The sequence below is a fragment of the Brachyhypopomus gauderio genome, chromosome 6 (genome assembly GCF_052324685.1).
Source record: "Brachyhypopomus gauderio isolate BG-103 chromosome 6, BGAUD_0.2, whole genome shotgun sequence".
NCBI lineage: Eukaryota > Metazoa > Chordata > Actinopteri > Gymnotiformes > Hypopomidae > Brachyhypopomus > Brachyhypopomus gauderio.
The window spans coordinates 13,393,409-13,411,270 of NC_135216.1; the positions used below are offsets into that span (position 1 = coordinate 13,393,409).

The 17,862-nt window shown below is 49.3% G+C and overlaps 2 protein-coding genes across 5 annotated transcripts in view; one reads left to right on the forward strand and one right to left on the reverse strand.

Moving 5' to 3' along the window:
* dync1i1a (dynein cytoplasmic 1 intermediate chain 1a) overlaps nucleotides 1-13,798 on the forward strand; it is a 44,410-nt gene extending 30,612 nt beyond the window's left edge. For 3 of the 4 annotated variants that reach the window (XM_077008813.1, XM_077008812.1, XM_077008815.1), the window contains 7 exons: nucleotides 2,603-2,749; nucleotides 3,505-3,618; nucleotides 4,993-5,126; nucleotides 6,249-6,393; nucleotides 9,477-9,617; nucleotides 11,322-11,447; nucleotides 12,993-13,798. In XM_077008813.1, coding sequence (XP_076864928.1) covers nucleotides 2,603-2,749; nucleotides 3,505-3,618; nucleotides 4,993-5,126; nucleotides 6,249-6,393; nucleotides 9,477-9,617; nucleotides 11,322-11,447; nucleotides 12,993-13,103 — 918 coding nt within the window. In that variant the 3' untranslated portion in view covers nucleotides 13,104-13,798. The other variant, XM_077008814.1, reaches the window with a different exon arrangement.
* A 3-nt stretch (nucleotides 13,799-13,801) lies between these two features.
* slc25a13 (solute carrier family 25 member 13) overlaps nucleotides 13,802-17,862 on the reverse strand; it is a 38,951-nt gene continuing 34,890 nt past the window's right edge. Inside the window, 3 exon segments of the mRNA XM_077008817.1 lie at nucleotides 13,802-14,935; nucleotides 15,951-16,041; nucleotides 16,332-16,490. Of these exon segments, the coding sequence (XP_076864932.1) occupies nucleotides 14,758-14,935; nucleotides 15,951-16,041; nucleotides 16,332-16,490 (428 nt within the window). The 3' untranslated portion in view covers nucleotides 13,802-14,757.

The following is a 17,862-nucleotide window of genomic DNA, read 5'->3' on the forward strand; positions in this document are numbered from 1 at the left end:
TGTGGTGTGAGATTGTGTTTTTACTGAGGAGGGCCCCTGGCTGAGCGTGCAGTGAGAAATGACCCATTTCAGTCGAATCTTTGAGTTTCAATGACCAAGTTGGTTAAAAGATGCACAACTGAGTTAGTTAAACTGGTTAAAAATATTACAGAAGATATTAATACTGTTTTGAACTACCACAAAGACAAGACCCTTTTAACAGACAACCACATGTTTGATGACATACATGCACAGAATAGACTATGAAGCAGGGCCTAATTTCCTGTTTGGCAAGACAGCAAAACAGCCTACTGGGACAAATTGAGCTAATTCCAGTAGCGTGGCAGCTGTTTGTGTTGCTTCACTGAGCCTAGTGTTTATTGAGCTTCCCTGTATGTATAAGGAGCTCAGTCACATAGTTATGCTAGTTAAGATGAGGGGGCAGATAGGGTTGAATGTGAGGTTCTCCATATGGTGTGAATATCCACGGGCTTTTCATCCACCAGCATCTCTGCCATGTTTAGATTCTGACTTTAAAGAGAGCTCATATGACTTGTCTCATTTATCTGTAGAGCGAAGGATCTTTTTTGGATTTATGTGGTGGCAGTAATGACTAAAGCGTACATCATCTGTTTATGACTTTGAGATCACTGGCGGATTTATTTATCACAAAACTGAAACGGTGCGATTGCAATTTCTAGCTAATGTCTGCTCTGTTGAATTCACATATGGCCACCCTGCATGTCGGGGTAGTTGTGAGTATGCAATCTCAAATAAGAACTGGGACAAGGGACATTTTCAAGTATCAACATCCATACTTCAAAGTTTCTCTGATAACTCTCTAAAATGACTTGACCGCCTGTGTTGTCATCATGTGCGTTGACTCCAAACAGATAATGAAGATTCTCTCTGTAAAACTTTTGCCAGGTCAGAATGAAGCTCGTCTCCTCTACTGAGTCACATCCAGAGTGTGATCCTGATATTTGTAGTGATGGCTGAGAGCAGGAAGCCTCTGGATAAAGTGGGGGCTTGTGGTAGGGGCAGAGGCAGGGGGCTGGTGCTCAATGCCTCCTCCCTGGTCTGGGTCTCCCGAGAGACGGTATCAGGTTACCATACTTCATTAAAGCTCTGATTAATGGCTTCATAGTAGAGTTATTACCTTCTTGTTGTGGTGACCTGGGCCTGTGTTCATTAGCCCAGTAACGAAGCTCCGGTCTGGCAAAGCGTGTCCCTGATGCATGACTCAAGCAGGTAGAAAGAAGATCTTATGAAACTGGAGAGAGGAAGGAATAAGACAGAGAGACAAAGACAGATTGGCAAAGCAACAGAGACTGTAAGGAGAGTTCAGAGGTCAGGCGAGAGGAGAGAGTGGTGCCTTGATGCTGCACTGCCCTCGTGTTTTTACTTTACTGATCACCAGTATGAAGCAGAAACACTTATTCAAGAAGGTCCAGTAATCAGATTAGTGATTGGGTGATAGAAGGAACAGGCTAAGAGAAGTTCTGAAACTCTTTCCAGTTCTTAAAAGACATTTCATTTTCATTTCTAAAATGTTGGCCCTGGGAGGGTTGTTCTCTAGCTGTGACAGCCAATTCAATACACATTATCTATTTTGTGACTTATATTTCACAATATCATGTTCCTCAGTATCTGTCCCAGTTGTGGTTTCTGAGTCAGTCACACAATCAGTCAAATCAGTTTTCAAACAATCTTAAATCTTAAACCAGATTGTTTGAGCGTCCCATGTGAAAACAAACCGACTCTGGGAGCTTTTTTTGTTTCTTTGATGGCCTGCGCTTCAACTTTATTTTTACCCAACCAGTTGGGTTTTACCCAGCCAGTTGGGTTTATTTTAAGTCCTTTTAAAAAACCACGTCACATGCTAAAGCGGATCCCGAGCCATCTTGGGAAGCCGTGCTCTTTAAAAGAGGGGAAGGAGAGACGGAAGAGAGAAGCATGTTTTCTTTTCCTCTGGTTTGTTTTCCAGTCACTTTAAAATGAACTCGGGGTGCATGACTCGGCGGCCGCAGCTGGCGCAGTGAAAGGCGGAGACGTTCTCCCTCGCTCCTCTCCTCTGCCGACGGCAGGAACGCGTTAAGAAAACAAGCGCCCGGCGCTTCTGTCCCTGCGCTCGCCCGGCTCCCCGGGACACCTCAGCCTGTCTCCGTGGGGTAACAGACACGTGGAGATAATCGGCAAATACGCTCAGCGAAGCGGCCGCGGGATTCGAACCCGCCGTCTGCGTCTCCCGTGCTCCTCATCGAGGGGATCCGTGTGAAAATACGAAAGCGCGAGCTTTGCTTTTCATTTGATGGCCACTCAGGAGGAACGAAGAACTCAATAAAAGTGAAGACAGAGGGGAAGTTCAAGGCCAAGGCTGTCACAACAAAAGGCACGCTCCTCGCTTCACTGCCCGCTGCTTATGGCGCTGTAATATAAAACCGCTGTGGCCACAATCCCCTGCATTGTGGCGTTCCTCACCCCGAACCCACCCCTGCGCAAGATCTTTACAGTGAACTCATCAGCAGCATGCCTCTCTCTCCCTCCCTCTTGCTCTCCGTCTATCTTTCTCTCAGTCACTCTGCCCTGTCCTAATTATCTTGTCGTCTGTTCTCATCCCAAGTCTCCCGTGGTGTCGGTGGGCTTTGCCCGATTTCATCCCAACCTGCTGGTGGGTGGCACGTACTCGGGGCAGATCGTGCTCTGGGACAACCGTAGTCACAGGAGGACGCCGGTCCAGAGGACGCCGCTCTCTGCAGCAGCGCATACTGTAAGTCCCCACGCAGCACCCAGAATGCACTGCAAGGATCTCCCTCTACCTCAGCCAAAGACCGCAACTCCCAGCATTCTCAGCCAGCACGCTCGTTGTTGTGGAGGTTGTGGATAGCTGTTGATAAGTTTCCCATTCACTCCAGAGACCAAGGGTATTTCGAAAGAGTAGCCTCTCCATTAAGACTGTTCTTAGCACCACTACAGCGTCCTGGGCGTAGACCCTTTCAGTACAGTTGGAGTTGAGCCCCATCTCGCTCCACAGGCCAGAGGTGGAGGCAGAGGAGGTGCATGGGCCGCATTGTACTGCACAGCCACACACGCGGCCCCTGAATGCCGTACATGCTGAGGGTTTAAACTCCCGTGCCCTCAATAATGAAAGCCTATGTGCCGACCTCCAGCTCGGCCCTCCCGCCCCTCTCAAAGGGCCCATTGTGGGCCAAAAACAAAAATCAATTTGACGGCAATAATGACAGAATGGATTCACACAATCAACTGTATTTGCACAGCAGCAGATGCCAGTGCCAAGTTTAAGTAAGGCACTGCTGCACATCCGTTATCTGCTGATGGAGCACAGGCCTGGTATTGTGCATGTGTAAGGGCAGAGGAGCAGAGCGTGGAGGCGTGGAGGCTGTTTCAGGATGTTCACCTCATAGTTCGCATGTACTGGCCAAAAGAACACAAGTGTACTGTTAAAAATATACAGTATAGTACCTTATGTGTAAAGTGTAATCTCTGTGTCCTCTAACGTTGCAGCACCCGGTGTACTGTGTGAACGTGGTGGGCACCCAGAATGCCAACAATTTGATCACAGTGTCCACAGATGGTAGGATGTGCTCCTGGAGCCTGGACATGCTCTCTCAGCCACAGGTCAGCATGGCTCCAGGGCCCCCTCTCACCCCCCAGACACACTCACACCCCTCTCACCCCCCAGACACACTCACTTCCCTCTCACCCCCCAGACACACTCACACCCCTCTCACCCCCCAGACACACTCACACCCTTCTCACCCTTCTCACCCCCAGACACACTCACATTCCTCTCAACCCCCAGACACACTCACATCCCTCTCACCCCCCAGACACACTCACATTCCTCTCAACCCCCAGACACACTCACATCCCTCTCACCCCCCAGACACACTCACACCCTTCTCACCCCCCAGACACACTCACATCCCTCTCACCCCCCAGACACACTCACATCCCTCTCACCCCCAGACACACTCACACCCCTCTCACCCCCAGACACACTCACACCCCTCTCACCCCCCAGACACACTCACACCCTTCTCACCCCCCAGACACACTCACATCCCTCTCACCCCCCAGACACACTCACATCCCTCTCACCCCCAGACACACTCACACCCCTCTCACCCCCAGACACACTCACACCCTTCTCACCCCCCAGACACACTCACATCCCTCTCACCCCCCAGACACACTCACACCCCTCTCACCCCCCAGACACACTCACACTCCTCTCACCCCCGACACACTCACACTCCTCTCACCCCCAGACACACTCACACCCTTCTCACCCCCCAGACACACTCACACTCCTCTCACCCCCAGACACACTCACACTCCTCTCACCCCCAGACACACTCACACCCCTCTCACCCCCAGACACACTCACACCCTTCTCACCCCCCAGACACACTCACACCCCTCTCACCCCCCAGACACACTCACATCCCTCTCACCCCCCAGACACACTCACATCCCTCTCACCCCCAGACACACTCACACCCCTCTCACCCCCCAGACACACTCACACCCCTCTCACCCCCAGACACACTCACACCCTTCTCACCCCCCAGACACACTCACACCCCTCTCACCCCCCAGACACACTCACATCCCTCTCACCCCCAGACACACTCACACCCCTCTCACCCCCAGACACACTCACACCCCTCTCACCCCCAGACACACTCACACCCCTCTCACCCCCAGACACACTCACACCCTTCTCACCCCCCAGACACACTCACACTCCTCTCACCCCCAGACACACTCACACTCCTCTCACCCACAGACACACACACTCCTCTGCAGCTCTGCTAATACTTCTACCTCTGTCTCCTACATTTGCACACTAGTTCAAGCTTCTAAAGTTGCTATTGCAAGCTGTATGATCAATACTTTGAGTAAAATCTTAAAGTAATATCTTACTCCATATAGACAAGCTGTTTTAGCCCTGTATGAGGTCTTCTGAAGCATGCGGGTGTGTTGCAGGAGAGTATGGAACTGGTATATAACAAGTCTAAACCAGTAGCTGTGACTGGAATGGCTTTCCCTGCGGGAGACGTCAATAATTATATTGTGGGTAGCGAGGAAGGAACAGTGTACACGGCATCCAGACATGGCAGGTTAGTGGTGCACACGCGCATACACACACACGCACACACACACACAAACACACACACACATGCATGCATGTACACTTTGTGGCCCCTTTATTGAATGCGCCTGCTCTATAGCTGTGTGTAACAGGCCGCCAAGGCTTTTACAGTAAATTGTAATTTATGATGCTTTTTTGGCATGACTATCACACTTAAACGTGATGACAGGCTGGTACCCTTGCCCACCTATAGAGGCCTCCACTCACCGTTGCCCAATGGACAAGTAGATCAGTACTATAATACAGATAGCAGGAAGGGTCAGGATAAGTTTAGGAAAGTTTAACTAAAGCAGCAGTTATATAGAAGAACCCAGTGATGTCAGCTCGAGACTTAGCACAGTCGTCACAGTGATGGATCTAACATGCCTTCCCCATACCATACTATGCTACTATATCATGGCCTTATGGCCTTGAAATCTTCTGAGACCTCTCCATCTACACAACTGCAACGTGACCTGTCAGTGGCCATACGAGCAATTCAAATGGAAGACGTACCTGCTAATAAGAACTTATTGAACCTGTTAATAGCCTTCAACACCAGTCCTCACTCAACACTGTTAGTGCTGCGCTGGACCATAAACCAAAGCCTCTCAGTGTTTCCTCAATACATAAGAAATCAACGCATTGTCAATAAAAAAAAGTTTTCCTTCAGAAGTTTCCCCATAACAGTATACTAACATATAGACAGACTTACAAGGTTTAACCTTCAGCCTTTGCCCGTTTAAGATGATCACTCAGCTTAAGTGGTGGGTAGATGGGAGAGTAGCTGAGAGGGTTGTCATCATCCCCGTGTGCTCTGATAGCAGAGAGTCGGGTGTGATCCTGCCACCCCTCACCACTACCAACCCACACAGAAGCTCTAATTATCACTTCCACTGCAATGGTAAACACCAGCGGTGACATACTACAGCCTGTCATTATGCCCATTGCCAGATGCTGCCAACATGCAGCTCACCTGGATTAAAATATGAATATCTTCAGAATAAGCTCTGACCAACATAGTAATACCAACCAGTACCTGAAATAAATTAAATGTCTCACATTAGACATTTAATCATGGTTCGACCGTACTGGTGTGTGTGTGCTGCAGTAAAGCTGGCATCTGCGAGATGTTTGAAGGCCACCAGGGGCCTGTGACCGGCATCAGCTGCCACAGTGCTGTGGGCCCCATGGACTTCTCCCACCTGTTTGTCACCTCCTCCTTCGACTGGACCGTCAAACTCTGGAGCACAAAGGTAAACACGGAGGCTTAAGCTTAAGCTAATCGTCACGTAATGTCTACACGGCTGTGCTCTGTGTGACGTGAAGGCCCACTGCATGTTTACCATGTTAGCATACTGTGTGTCGACTATAGTAGTGCTGGGAGTGAGGAGAGTGTGTGGGACAGACGCGTGTGTGTGTGGGACAGACGGGGAGCAGCGTGCTGGCGTGCTGCAGTCTTGGTCTGGAAGCTTGTGGGGGGGGGGGCTGGAGAGGTGCCGGTAGCCTCAAACTCGCCCCTCCAGCAGAGGACGGAAGGAGCACAGAACCTCTCGACTGAGGTTGAAACCACAGCAGAAAGAGAGAGAGAGAGAAGGGGAGAGGAAGGAGGAGGAGAGGCAGAGAGGGGAGAGAAAGAAAGAGGTGGTGGGGAGGGGGGGGTGAAAGAGTGTTGACGCGACTCTGCTCTCAGATGCTGCCCTGCGTGTCTGGAGACATGGGCTTCAACCACACTTACCACAGGGAGGATGGAGAGAGACGGAGGGAAAGGGGAGAAAATATGAAGAATGGGAGATGCAGTGAAATGGAAAACTGAGAGAGCTTGAAGGAATTATATTGATTTATATCGATTAAATGGTGAAGACAAAAGTAGAAGGGGACACGATGGAGAAGCAAATGACAAACAAAGTAAACAACAAACAACAAACAAAGCACACAAAGGCAGCTGTATACTGAAACTGGTCTAGAAGTGGAATCAGAGACTACTGAATCTGACAAACTCAGTACTCCAGAAGTAGATCAGCTGTGGATTTTATATTTTTTTGTGTTGTCTCTTACAAATGTGTAGGCACATTGCATTATAATACTTAAAAGCCAAAATATTCAAAATCAAAATAGTATACTGTACATTGTCCATTTTGGTGTTTTTAATATGAAACCATTCCAGGGATGTTTTGGATGCGTGGACTTTGTTTTTCCAGGCACAGATGAGGAATTTCATTCTCCTTTGAGGAAAGCCGCAAGAATGCTGGCCCGTCTCCTGCCCGGGGTGCTCTGGGCACACCTTGCCTGGGATTGCTGGGACCCACTGCATGTGTCTGCTCAGGGTTTCTCCAGAGACCTGTGGTAGCACACCCAACCGCACACGTTTGTGTTCTGATGTGCAGATGGTGAGGCCTCAATTAGGTTCAAAGGTGTATGCAGGCAGACTGATGACCAGGCATAGTGAGGGAACTGGGTCACATCCTGCCAGGTTCTTCCATTATTCAGAAGCATTATCCCCACATAATGGGCATTATGGGATACGTCCCCCCATGTCTGGTTGTTGAATAATCAGAACTGAAGTTCTCTCCTCTTTGGTGTTAGTGCATTTTGTCCATGGCCTATAAAGAGCGGGAGGGGCCCGGGGCTTGTGCTACTCAGCAGGCCTCTATTCTCCAGCTCAAGGAGGCTGAAGAAGGTTTGGAGGAGGTTGGGAGAAGTTAGCGGTGGCCTGATTTGATCCGATGTCCCACTGCGGCTGAGGTACAGCCGGCGCTAACGAGCGTTCGGCCCATGAAGTGGCCCGGGCTGGGGCAGCCCGCCGGGGAGTCCTGGCGCCTGTCGGCAGGAGCGGCCCGCACAGGGCCCGTGTGAGCACCGACGCCCAGCATGTGGGGAGTGGGAGACGTCAGAAGAGCGGAGAGGGGATGTTACAGGAGGAGGGCAGGCAGGTGGGAAGAACCAGCCCAGGACGAGCTCATGAGTTGGGCAATGGCGTCTCAGATGCAGACTCGCTTTCCACAAACCTTGTAATTATATCCGTTAATTATGAAAAGTCCCCCCTCTAAAAAGCCTTAGATTTACACTGTATACTGTGTTTAACTGTGATCCAGGCCTTTAAGATATGGGTATATGTATATATGTACAGTGCTCAGCTAGGAGACTTCTGAGGAGGTGAGGCTGTTTGAGGACTGGCGTCTGCAGGATTTGCCTGTGGTGTCATGGATTAGATCTGCTGTAGCCGACTGCTCCAGCCTGGTGAGAGTGCTTAGCTTGTGTTGGTTGTGGCACACAGCATTGTCCAGCAGGTATGAACAGTGTGGATGGTGTCCAGCAGGTATACGTCACCTGTGCAGTGTGTGACCTGCTGCTGGTTATGCTGATATGGAGTGTGTGTGGTTTAGGACCCCACAGAGCACATTTACATTTACATTTATGGCATTTGGCAAACGCCAAACGAGCGACTTACATTTTTATCAAATTTTTGCATTTGCATTTATCAAAAGGTGTGCAATTGAGGGTTAAGGGCCTTGCTCAGGGGCACCTCAGTCATGGCCTCAGGTCTGGGGATTGAACCCACGACCCTCCGGACCAGTTCCCTAACCACCAGGCCATGACTGCCCTGGACATGTGGGGACCAGGCCTCCCTCACATGACCTGTCTGTGGGACAGATCAACACTGCTAGCGTGCCTTGTGTATGAGGTGCAGTTTACCTCACACGCTGACTGTGGTGTGCCACACTCGTGCAGGGCGGATGCCTACGAGTGCATGGGCGCTCCTCTCTCTCTCTCTCTCTCTCTCTCTCTCTGCAGTTGTTCATTAGTGTGTTGTGGTGTGAGTGCTGCTAGACACACTGGCTACATTCCTCCCACCTTGCTGTCTCCTCCGTACCTGTCCGGAATGCACAGTCATCCTCAGGAATTCTCATCCCCGCCCCCTCTCTCTCTCTCTCTCTCCCTCCCTCCTTTTTCTTATTCTGTTTTCCTTCTGTTCTCTTTTCGTCCATACTCCAGACAGCTGTTACGCTAAGGTTACAGTACACCTTGGAGAGACTTTCATCTCGTGTTTTTTATGACACTGTGTGAGTGTGCAGAGGTTTTAATTAGCTTGTTCCCAGACAGGCCCCAAGGCTGCTGCAGCGCCACTCTGTCTGCTCTACCCTTCCCTCGCTCTCTTTCTCCCTCCGTCTTTCTCTCCGTCTCCCTCTCTCTCTCTCTCTCTCTCTCCTGTGAAACCTCCTCCTGTTTTGCCTCCTTGCCTCCCATTCAGTCTCTCTCTCTCTCTCTCTCTCTCTCTCTCTCTCTCTCTCTCTCTCTCTCTCTCTCTCTCTGTCCTCTCTGCTCTGTGTCCCCCCAGCACAACAAGCCGCTGTACTCCTTTGAGGACAACGCTGACTACGTGTACGATGTCATGTGGTCTCCGGTGCACCCTGCACTGTTTGCTGCAGTGGACGGGATGGGCCGTCTGGATTTGTGGAACCTGAACAATGACACTGAGGTAATTCTCACACACACACACACACAGACACCTGCTGCACACGCCCACCTTGGCTTCAGGCTCTCCCAGGCCAAGCTCTAGGCCACACTAACACCCCCTAAACACACACACAAGCACGCACGCGCACACACACAAGCACGCACGCACACAGTCTTACTAGGCCAGAGCTGCATCAAAACAACAACAGGCTTCACTCTGTGTGGGTGTCTACCCACAGGCTGCCCTTAAATCAGCCCTCTGACAGCTCCCACTAAACTCTCCCCTAGCGCTCTTACAACACACACACACACACACACACACACACACACACAGGGTCTACAGTATAATCACTCCGATGTGTCTGTGGATTCCTCTCTCCCCAGTGCTCCAGAGTCATTAAGTTCCCATGGGCGGCAGCCCGGCTCTGTGGTTTAATCTGGTCCTCTGGGGTCATGATGCCTCAGGACCTCCAACAACTGCACTAAATGTCTAAAAGCCACTCAGCCACTGAGACCATCAGTGCTGTCACACGAGACAGTGCCCATGACTGGCCCACGCTGGGTTGGTCCTGCTCCACCACACACGGCCGCACCCGTGATGGCCTCCACGATAACTCAGTGTGTAGAATCAGGTGTGTATTAGCAGGGAAACGCTAAGCTGCTGGATTAGTGGTCCAGGTCAGGAACGTGAAACACTCAGGGGAGTTCTGCTGTTTCACATTTATAAACAATATATGAGCCAAAATGAAGCATATCATAAGCATAGCATAAGCATTGTCATATTAAGCAGCATATAATCCACAGAAAATACTCTGTTATGTATCGTCAACCTCATATCAGCCACAATAATATCATTAGACATATTTGTGATAAAGGTAGACCAGCATTTTTACAGTTTCCTTGACTCATCCAAAACCAAAACTGATGTGTCGGAAACACACACACACACACACACACACACACACACACACACACACACACACACACACACACACACACACACACACACACACACACACACAGTGCGAGCTACCTAACCACCAACAGTTCTTCATCATCAACTTCAAGAAATTCACCCATAACACCATTAGCAGTCTGTGGAAATGGCTGGTTCCAATTTAGGCGGGGAGAAGCCAGCAGCCAGCTTAACCTTGCCGTTGACTCTGGGAGGAAGCTGCTCGCTAATAGCACTCAGTCTGTGGTTAGCTCCTCTCAAAGCCTGGACGCTTTTGTATTAGCGCACGCACACTGCCGACGCGCACACACTCCCTGACGACATGCGTCGGGCTTGTCCCAGCTGTCACAAGTAATAGACTGCAGTATCTCTCGCGCTCACACACACACACACACACTGGGCTAGATTGTGTTGTGTGCCTTAATCTTTCTGTCTCTCCTTTGTGTCCCTATTTTGCTGATTACAGCTGGACGTGTTGTTTTAAAGCGTGTTGCTCCGTTCTGATGTATATGCGCTGATTCAAGTGTTAGCTGTGTTTTCTTGTGGCACGGTGGACGGTGACAGTTTCCTCACACACTGCCATTATCAGCTTTCTATCTCCTCTCATGGACTCCACGCAGCTTCTACCATGACCTACATATTTGTACAATATGTGAATTGTCATTGGAAAAATGAAAGGCATCTCTTTAAACTGGCTTTTCCAGCACAAACACTGCAGAGATGTGAGATTTGTAAAGGCAGCAGATGTCTGAAGTCTCTGTTCTGTCCCAGGTGCCCACAGCCAGTGTGACCGTGGAGGGAGCCCCCGCTCTGAACCGCGTCCGCTGGGCTTCGGGAGGCAAGGAGGTGGCCGTGGGAGACTCCGAAGGGCGTCTCTGGATCTACGATGTTGGAGAGGTAAGCTGCAACTGCTTTAATACCTCATCAGCCAGTACAGTAACACAACCAAAAACACATTTCATTATTTAGACACAATCCAACAAAATCTATAAATAGTAACTAATTCCTTCCCAAGAGAAAAGTATAACTCTTCATAATTCATTTTTAGGCACCTTGATGTTTAGATGTCCGCCGTTCAGCTTACAGAATTGTGTTCGTGGTCTACCAGCTCTTGCCATAGAGGAGTTTGAGCAAAACCATCAGCTTTCAGTCTTCAGGTTCTGCTGGGACTGTGGGGCAGTGAAGGGCAGCAGAACTCCTGGCAGGGCATTAATGCCCCTCTGTTCCCCGTCACACTAAACACCCGCTGTGTTTACCAGCCCCGCAGCCCCGTCGCCCTTCTTTGGGTTTCAGTGCTTTTCTTCATCCCTCCTTATTTGAAAAACAGCCTCTGCATGACCTAACCACGGCCACAGAGCAGCAAGCTTCCATGACTCCCATGTTTGCCATGGGGGTTGTTTCTTTTTTTTTTTTTTGGAATTTGGTTTATGCCTTGTGTGTGGGGCAGGGCTAATTTTAGCCTAGCGCAGTGTGGTAATTGGAGAGTTCGCTGGTTGGGCGTGTGGTCGCTCTGGCTTGATGATAATGGTGGGTCATCAATACCGTGAGTGAAGCTGAAGGCTTTCATGCTGGAACAGAGTGGGGACTTATTTACCATAAGCTGGCCATAAAGGCGGGAAAAAAACAGCCCACGACATGGCCTATGTCCTCAGGGAAGAGGATGGCAGGGGGCACTCGTGCACTCTCACAGTATCATTGCTACCAACCACGGAGGTCCCTTTGTGCCATTTTTAAATGTTTGCTTGAGGTCTCGGAAACATGCACTGGCTCTGAGTCATGTTACATACTCTGTAGCTTAAATATCGCTTTACTGATCTACAGCCCAAGTTATGCAGAAATACGTTCTTAACAGTTGAAATGTTTTCACTCATTTTTTTTTTACATACACTGGAATATTTAAAACCCAGTTGCTGCATGTTGGTTTTATGAGCATCTAATGTGCATAGCTGGAGTATGAGGGTGTTTTTCAGAGGAGCTCGCAGGGGTCATGTCCTAATGATTTTCTGTGAAGGCCTCCAGCAGGGCGGTAAAAGGGCTTGATTCGGCATTTGGTTTAGACGTGGCTGTCATCTCCTCCCACTTCTCTACTCCTGCTTAATTACAGCCTGCGCGTCTCTCCTGCGCGGCCCTGGTGGCAGTCGGTCGTCTCTCCTCATCTGACTCTGAGCGGAACGTGACAGCACCCCCCCCCCCCCCCCCCACCCATCCCTCCCCCCCTATACTGCCCATCTCCTCTCTGCATAAATGTTAAGCATCCAAAGGCCAAACAGTGATTACCATTCTTTTCCACTGTCACAGTGCACAGACGGGCTGCCCTCCCCTCCGCTGTAACATTATAAGTTGTCCTGATGAGTCATGTAGGTCTCGGGCGCGTGGTTTTGGCGGAGAGGACCGGTGCGGGTGCGTGGACTGAAGCTCTCTCCCCCCCCCTGTGGCCCACAGTTGGCGGCAGCGCACGGCGAGGACTGGGCGCGCTTCGCCCGCACGCTGGTGGAGATCCGTGCCAACCGGGCCGACGCGGAGGAGGAGGGCCCCGTGGAGCTGGCGTCATAGAGACTCGTTCTCCAAGCGCCTTCGAGACCAACACTGTCCCCACACCCACAGCCCGAAGCGTTTCCCCACACGCTGGTCGACGCAGGCAACAGCATACCATTGGTCACCTCCGTTTCCATCATTATAGTCATCACTACAGAGTATGCAGATTGGGGTCGGCAGAGGGGCCTTGCTTTCAGATTCTGCTGTGCTGAAGTCTGTAATTTCTGTTCAGTAGTTTTAATTGACGTGAGCAATCAAGCCATTGCTTTAAACTCTTTTATTTCTAGGTCTTAGGTCACACCTGACCCACAGAGAGGTAAACGCCTCATATGAGCAACTGATGACTGCTGTGAAGTAAAAATGTTATTATGCTGCTAAAGGTCTTAGTGAAGGCCAGCAAGAAGAGGGTCTAAGATTTACTGTGCTTGTGCCGTGTGTGAATATATTTTTATATTTAACTCCTGCATGAAGTACAGTAATGGAGCCAGTCTTAGACATTATATGATCCTCGAAATAGTCTTTTAGCAGTTGCTAAAATGCTCAGTCTTGTATGTGAGATGTTTTGTTATTGAGTGTTTTGTGCTAAATTTTGCATTATATCCATACACAGATCTCATGGTCTCATGGACGAATCTGTTGCTAAAGCATACATGCCCGATCATTTCATGCTTTCGTGCGAGTAATAAAAAGACATTCTCCCAGCATAAGACAAGCTATTCCCATCTCCTTTTAATTAACATGTTGTTTGCATTAGCATTACACACACTGCTGCCATACTTACAGTAAAGCAGTACAATCATTACACACTATATGTACAATCTACTACACTGTACAAAGGAAACCAAACGAGAGTTAATGTCTAATGATTAATGACTAATCTGGAAATGTTTATACCAAACATGTAATGCCAACACATTAGAGACAAGTGAGATTGAAGATGTAGAGTAATCCCATCACAATCTCTGTACTGTGCCTCACAAACATGAAGACTGCAGGGTGACGTTCGGCACACAGATCAAGCCTGGTCCCAACCCAGCACCATTCTCAGTGGAGAAACCCCGCTAGGAGTGCAATTTGAGTCTGCACAGAACCTGTGTTCGGGAAAAGTCCACGACGTTCAAACGTAACCCCTTTCCTCAGCGGTTGAAGATTACAGATCACAGCGGCTGCAGTGCTGCTTTGAACTTCATGTCAAAAGTGCTTATTCCACTAAGTGCTCAGAAGTGTCGGGAGAGAAAAGTGAGGGATCAGTAACATTAAAAAATACATCTTTATCTTACAGCTGCATCCCAACATTACTTGTTATTTCAGAACTTGAGTAATTACATTTTCTTGATAATCTCCCTTATCTGTCAATCGGCCAATAGACAGTTGTCCAGTCTTTACATAATAAAGGAAAAATTCGACTGGTCAAGTAAAACGTTTTGCAGTTACATTCTGTCTGCCACACTAGCTTACTGACAATAATAGAAAAATATGCTGTACAACTGAAATCCTAAAAGGCAAAAACCACTTCACGATTTACACGTATAAATAAATATAAAGCCGTTCTTTATATTGCACTGGTAAAATAAGTACAGAAATGAGGCGGAAGAGAAAGCCTTTGAGTGTAAGCGTGTTTCCATACGACCTAATGTGCAGTACCCGCCACCCAAAGGTGGCCCGATTAGCCTCAAGGGTGGTCTGAAGTGGGTGTGGCAGGAACCTGAAATCTGGGGAGATGCAGTCCAAATTTATTCTCAATGCCGACAAATGTGGCCACGGCCAACCTGTAGCCACCAATGTGGTCGGGGTTGGGCGCCGGCAGGCTGATGCGAGACTTAGGAGGCGGCTCCGAGCCAGACGGCTTGCTGTGGCGAGACGAGAAGGAGAAACAGAAGAGGAGGGGGAGGGGGAAGGAGGTAGAGGAGGAGAAGACATTTTAAGTTGTACTGTTTATCATCGTGAAGCACAGGCGGGCTAATTGAATATTAAAATCACTAAAGGGTAATATTTTCACTTCAAGCAGTGAAACCCAAACAAGAATGAACAGACCATAGTTCCTCTGAAATTTCTCCAGTACGTTCATACGTGGGGTATGTATGTATGTATGTATGTATGTATGGGGTATTTATGTATATATGTATAGGCCTTCACACATGGAAATCAGCAAGACATGCAAATACAAACAAGTGGTGTATATAGAGCAACAGGAGTCTATAGCTACACCAATGGGAAAACCAATGAAAATGTATAGATTAGTCTATAAATAAGCCCCTTTACAGTGTGTGATTCTTTTGCACACTTCAGCAGTTTGAGATCCCACAGCTGAGCAATATTCCATGGGAAAATAAGAGCTATTTTGCCAAGAGCTTAATCCCCAACACAGGCCGAGCCTACACTCTCCCTGCCCGAGACGCTCTTGAGTCATGTAGCCTCAAAGGCCCATTTCTAGAAATGTCACCTAGAGCCCCTATAAAGACACTGCCAACCACCACTAAAATCCCACAGCGACAGTCCATGAGAGACAAATGGCCACCACAGCGAGCTTTCAGTTAAAGGCTTTAAAAAGGAAACATGCTCTTCCAGGCACGAGCCTCTTCCAGCATTATACGCCATAATGAAGTGCCTGTGAAAATGAAGGTCTTTCATACGAGGACGGCCTTTTCTGAAGAGCCATCAATCAGTCTGAGCTTTCCTGACATTTCAGTGCTCCGTGCAGCCATAACGCGTGTCCTATTCCTTTTGGCCTGTTTGCGGCCCTCCTCCTCCCCCCGATTAAAAGGCCGCGGCGTCTGAAAAGCCGCCCATTAAGAGGCTATCATAAAGCCCGGCGTTCAGGTGAGACAGAAGGGACGGGCGAGAGAAAAGGGGAGAGACTCCTACTGGCCGCCGAAGTCGATGTAGAACCATCTTTGCAGCAGCTCGTAGGTCACCAGCGTAACGCCGAACTGAGGCGAGGAGCGGAACACTCGGGCTGGAGGGGAGAGAGAGGGAGAGAAAGAAAGAAATCTATTACCTTTAATTAAAGGATCAACAAGAGGTCACTCACTGCACACCTCAATCAGACTGGCCGTCTCTTAGCCCGGCGTTATTCAGAGCACCCTCAAAACCCCTAACGGATCTCTGAAAGGGGTCGAGCATCGCGCTGATAAAGCTCGATCACACAATTAAGTTGGAAAGGAAAAAAGAGAAGGGCCTGTTATGAAGCTGCTGTGAACCGTAGCGCATTCTCTCCGTGGCTGTCGGGAATCAGGCGGCCGGTACCTCCAGCTCCCTTCCAGAAGGCGCGAGGTCCCTCTTCCTGTAGAATCTTCCAGAAACAGTCCATCAGTCCACTGTATGTGGTCTGGCCTGCGCGGGCTGCCACTTGTAACCTGGTCTTGATAACATCAGCAGGGGTCACCAGAGATGCTGCAGGCATGCCTATAAACACAGAACGATCCCTCTTTTACCAGAGCTATTAAATATGGTTATGAAGGTCAAGTTTTTCAATTTATTTATATATTAATCAGAAAGAAAAGCCACGTTTAAACCCGTGACCAACAAGGAAGCCGGAAAAATCAGATTCTCCGCCACGATCAAACATCCTTTCTCTCCTTCTCATCTTTACCATTGTATAGTAATAGCAAGCTATACGCCTGACAAGAAATATTGCAGAGAAAACACAACAGAAAGAAGGGCTTCATTTTTATATTCAAGCCCTGATTGAGGGCTAGAGCCGGGGCCACTGATTGACCCTTGTCCTGTCCTGCTAGAGGGGCCACACAATAGCCAGTAATGGGAGTGCCACAAACCTGGCCGGCGTGCAGGCCCCGTGCCTGTGCCCCACTGCTCCACTTCAGCTCTGAATGGTCTCAATCACCAATGGCCGCTTGAACAAGCAGCGTCATTACCAGGCCCACGCTCGCCCACATTCAGCGCCGTCTTTCTTTACTACACCAGGCAGCCATTCCGCTCTGATTGGGCAAACCATCTCTCCTGAAGGGCTGACCTGGAGAGGCCACCTGCACAGCGGCCGCTCATTCCCCCGTGGGGGGGTGGGGGGTGTTACGGACACTCGCTTCCACCAGCTCCGACTTATGGTTCATTTAGCCCTCAGGGGCCACGCGGGCGAGTGTCACTGGGCTGAACTGGGATCTGCCTGCAGGACCCGGACAAGCTCTCCATCTCGCCAGGATCCAGAAATCCACTGCCCAAATAATGACGGGCAAACCGAGCATATAATTCAATTTCCTAAACCGACTGTAAGTCACTAATTACCTGGGAGCTCTAGCTACTGATACATGCTGAATGATGATGAGTGACAGCCGCCAGAGCCAATCACCAGGAGTGCTCCAGCTAGCCGGCGGCACGGACAGAAATAAAACGCTGGTGGCAGGCAGGAATGGCGGCCTCGCTCTGACCATACATGGCTTTTCCACGCGGTGCCTTCTGGGCCAACACAGAGAGCAGTGAAACGGACACATCCATCAGGCGAAAAGGGATTAGAAATAAATATTAATTCTCCTTTACTGCTGCTCCAAACCACGTTGGCTTGGCGGACATGGTCGCCTTTAAAACGATGTTTTCTTAAAGACGAACCGCGAAAATAAAATATTTAAAAAACACCACCAGATCTAGGATCATATTTTATACACGATGAGAAAAAGAGAGATCTTGGAAGTTTGGCCTGGGCCACGCCAGCATTGTGAGATCTGTTTATTGCTTTTGCAGTGTTGCTGCTTGTGGACCTGAAGGTTTTTTTCAACTTTTTTTTTTTTTTTTTTTTTAACACTCACAAGCTGGAAGCCGGCTG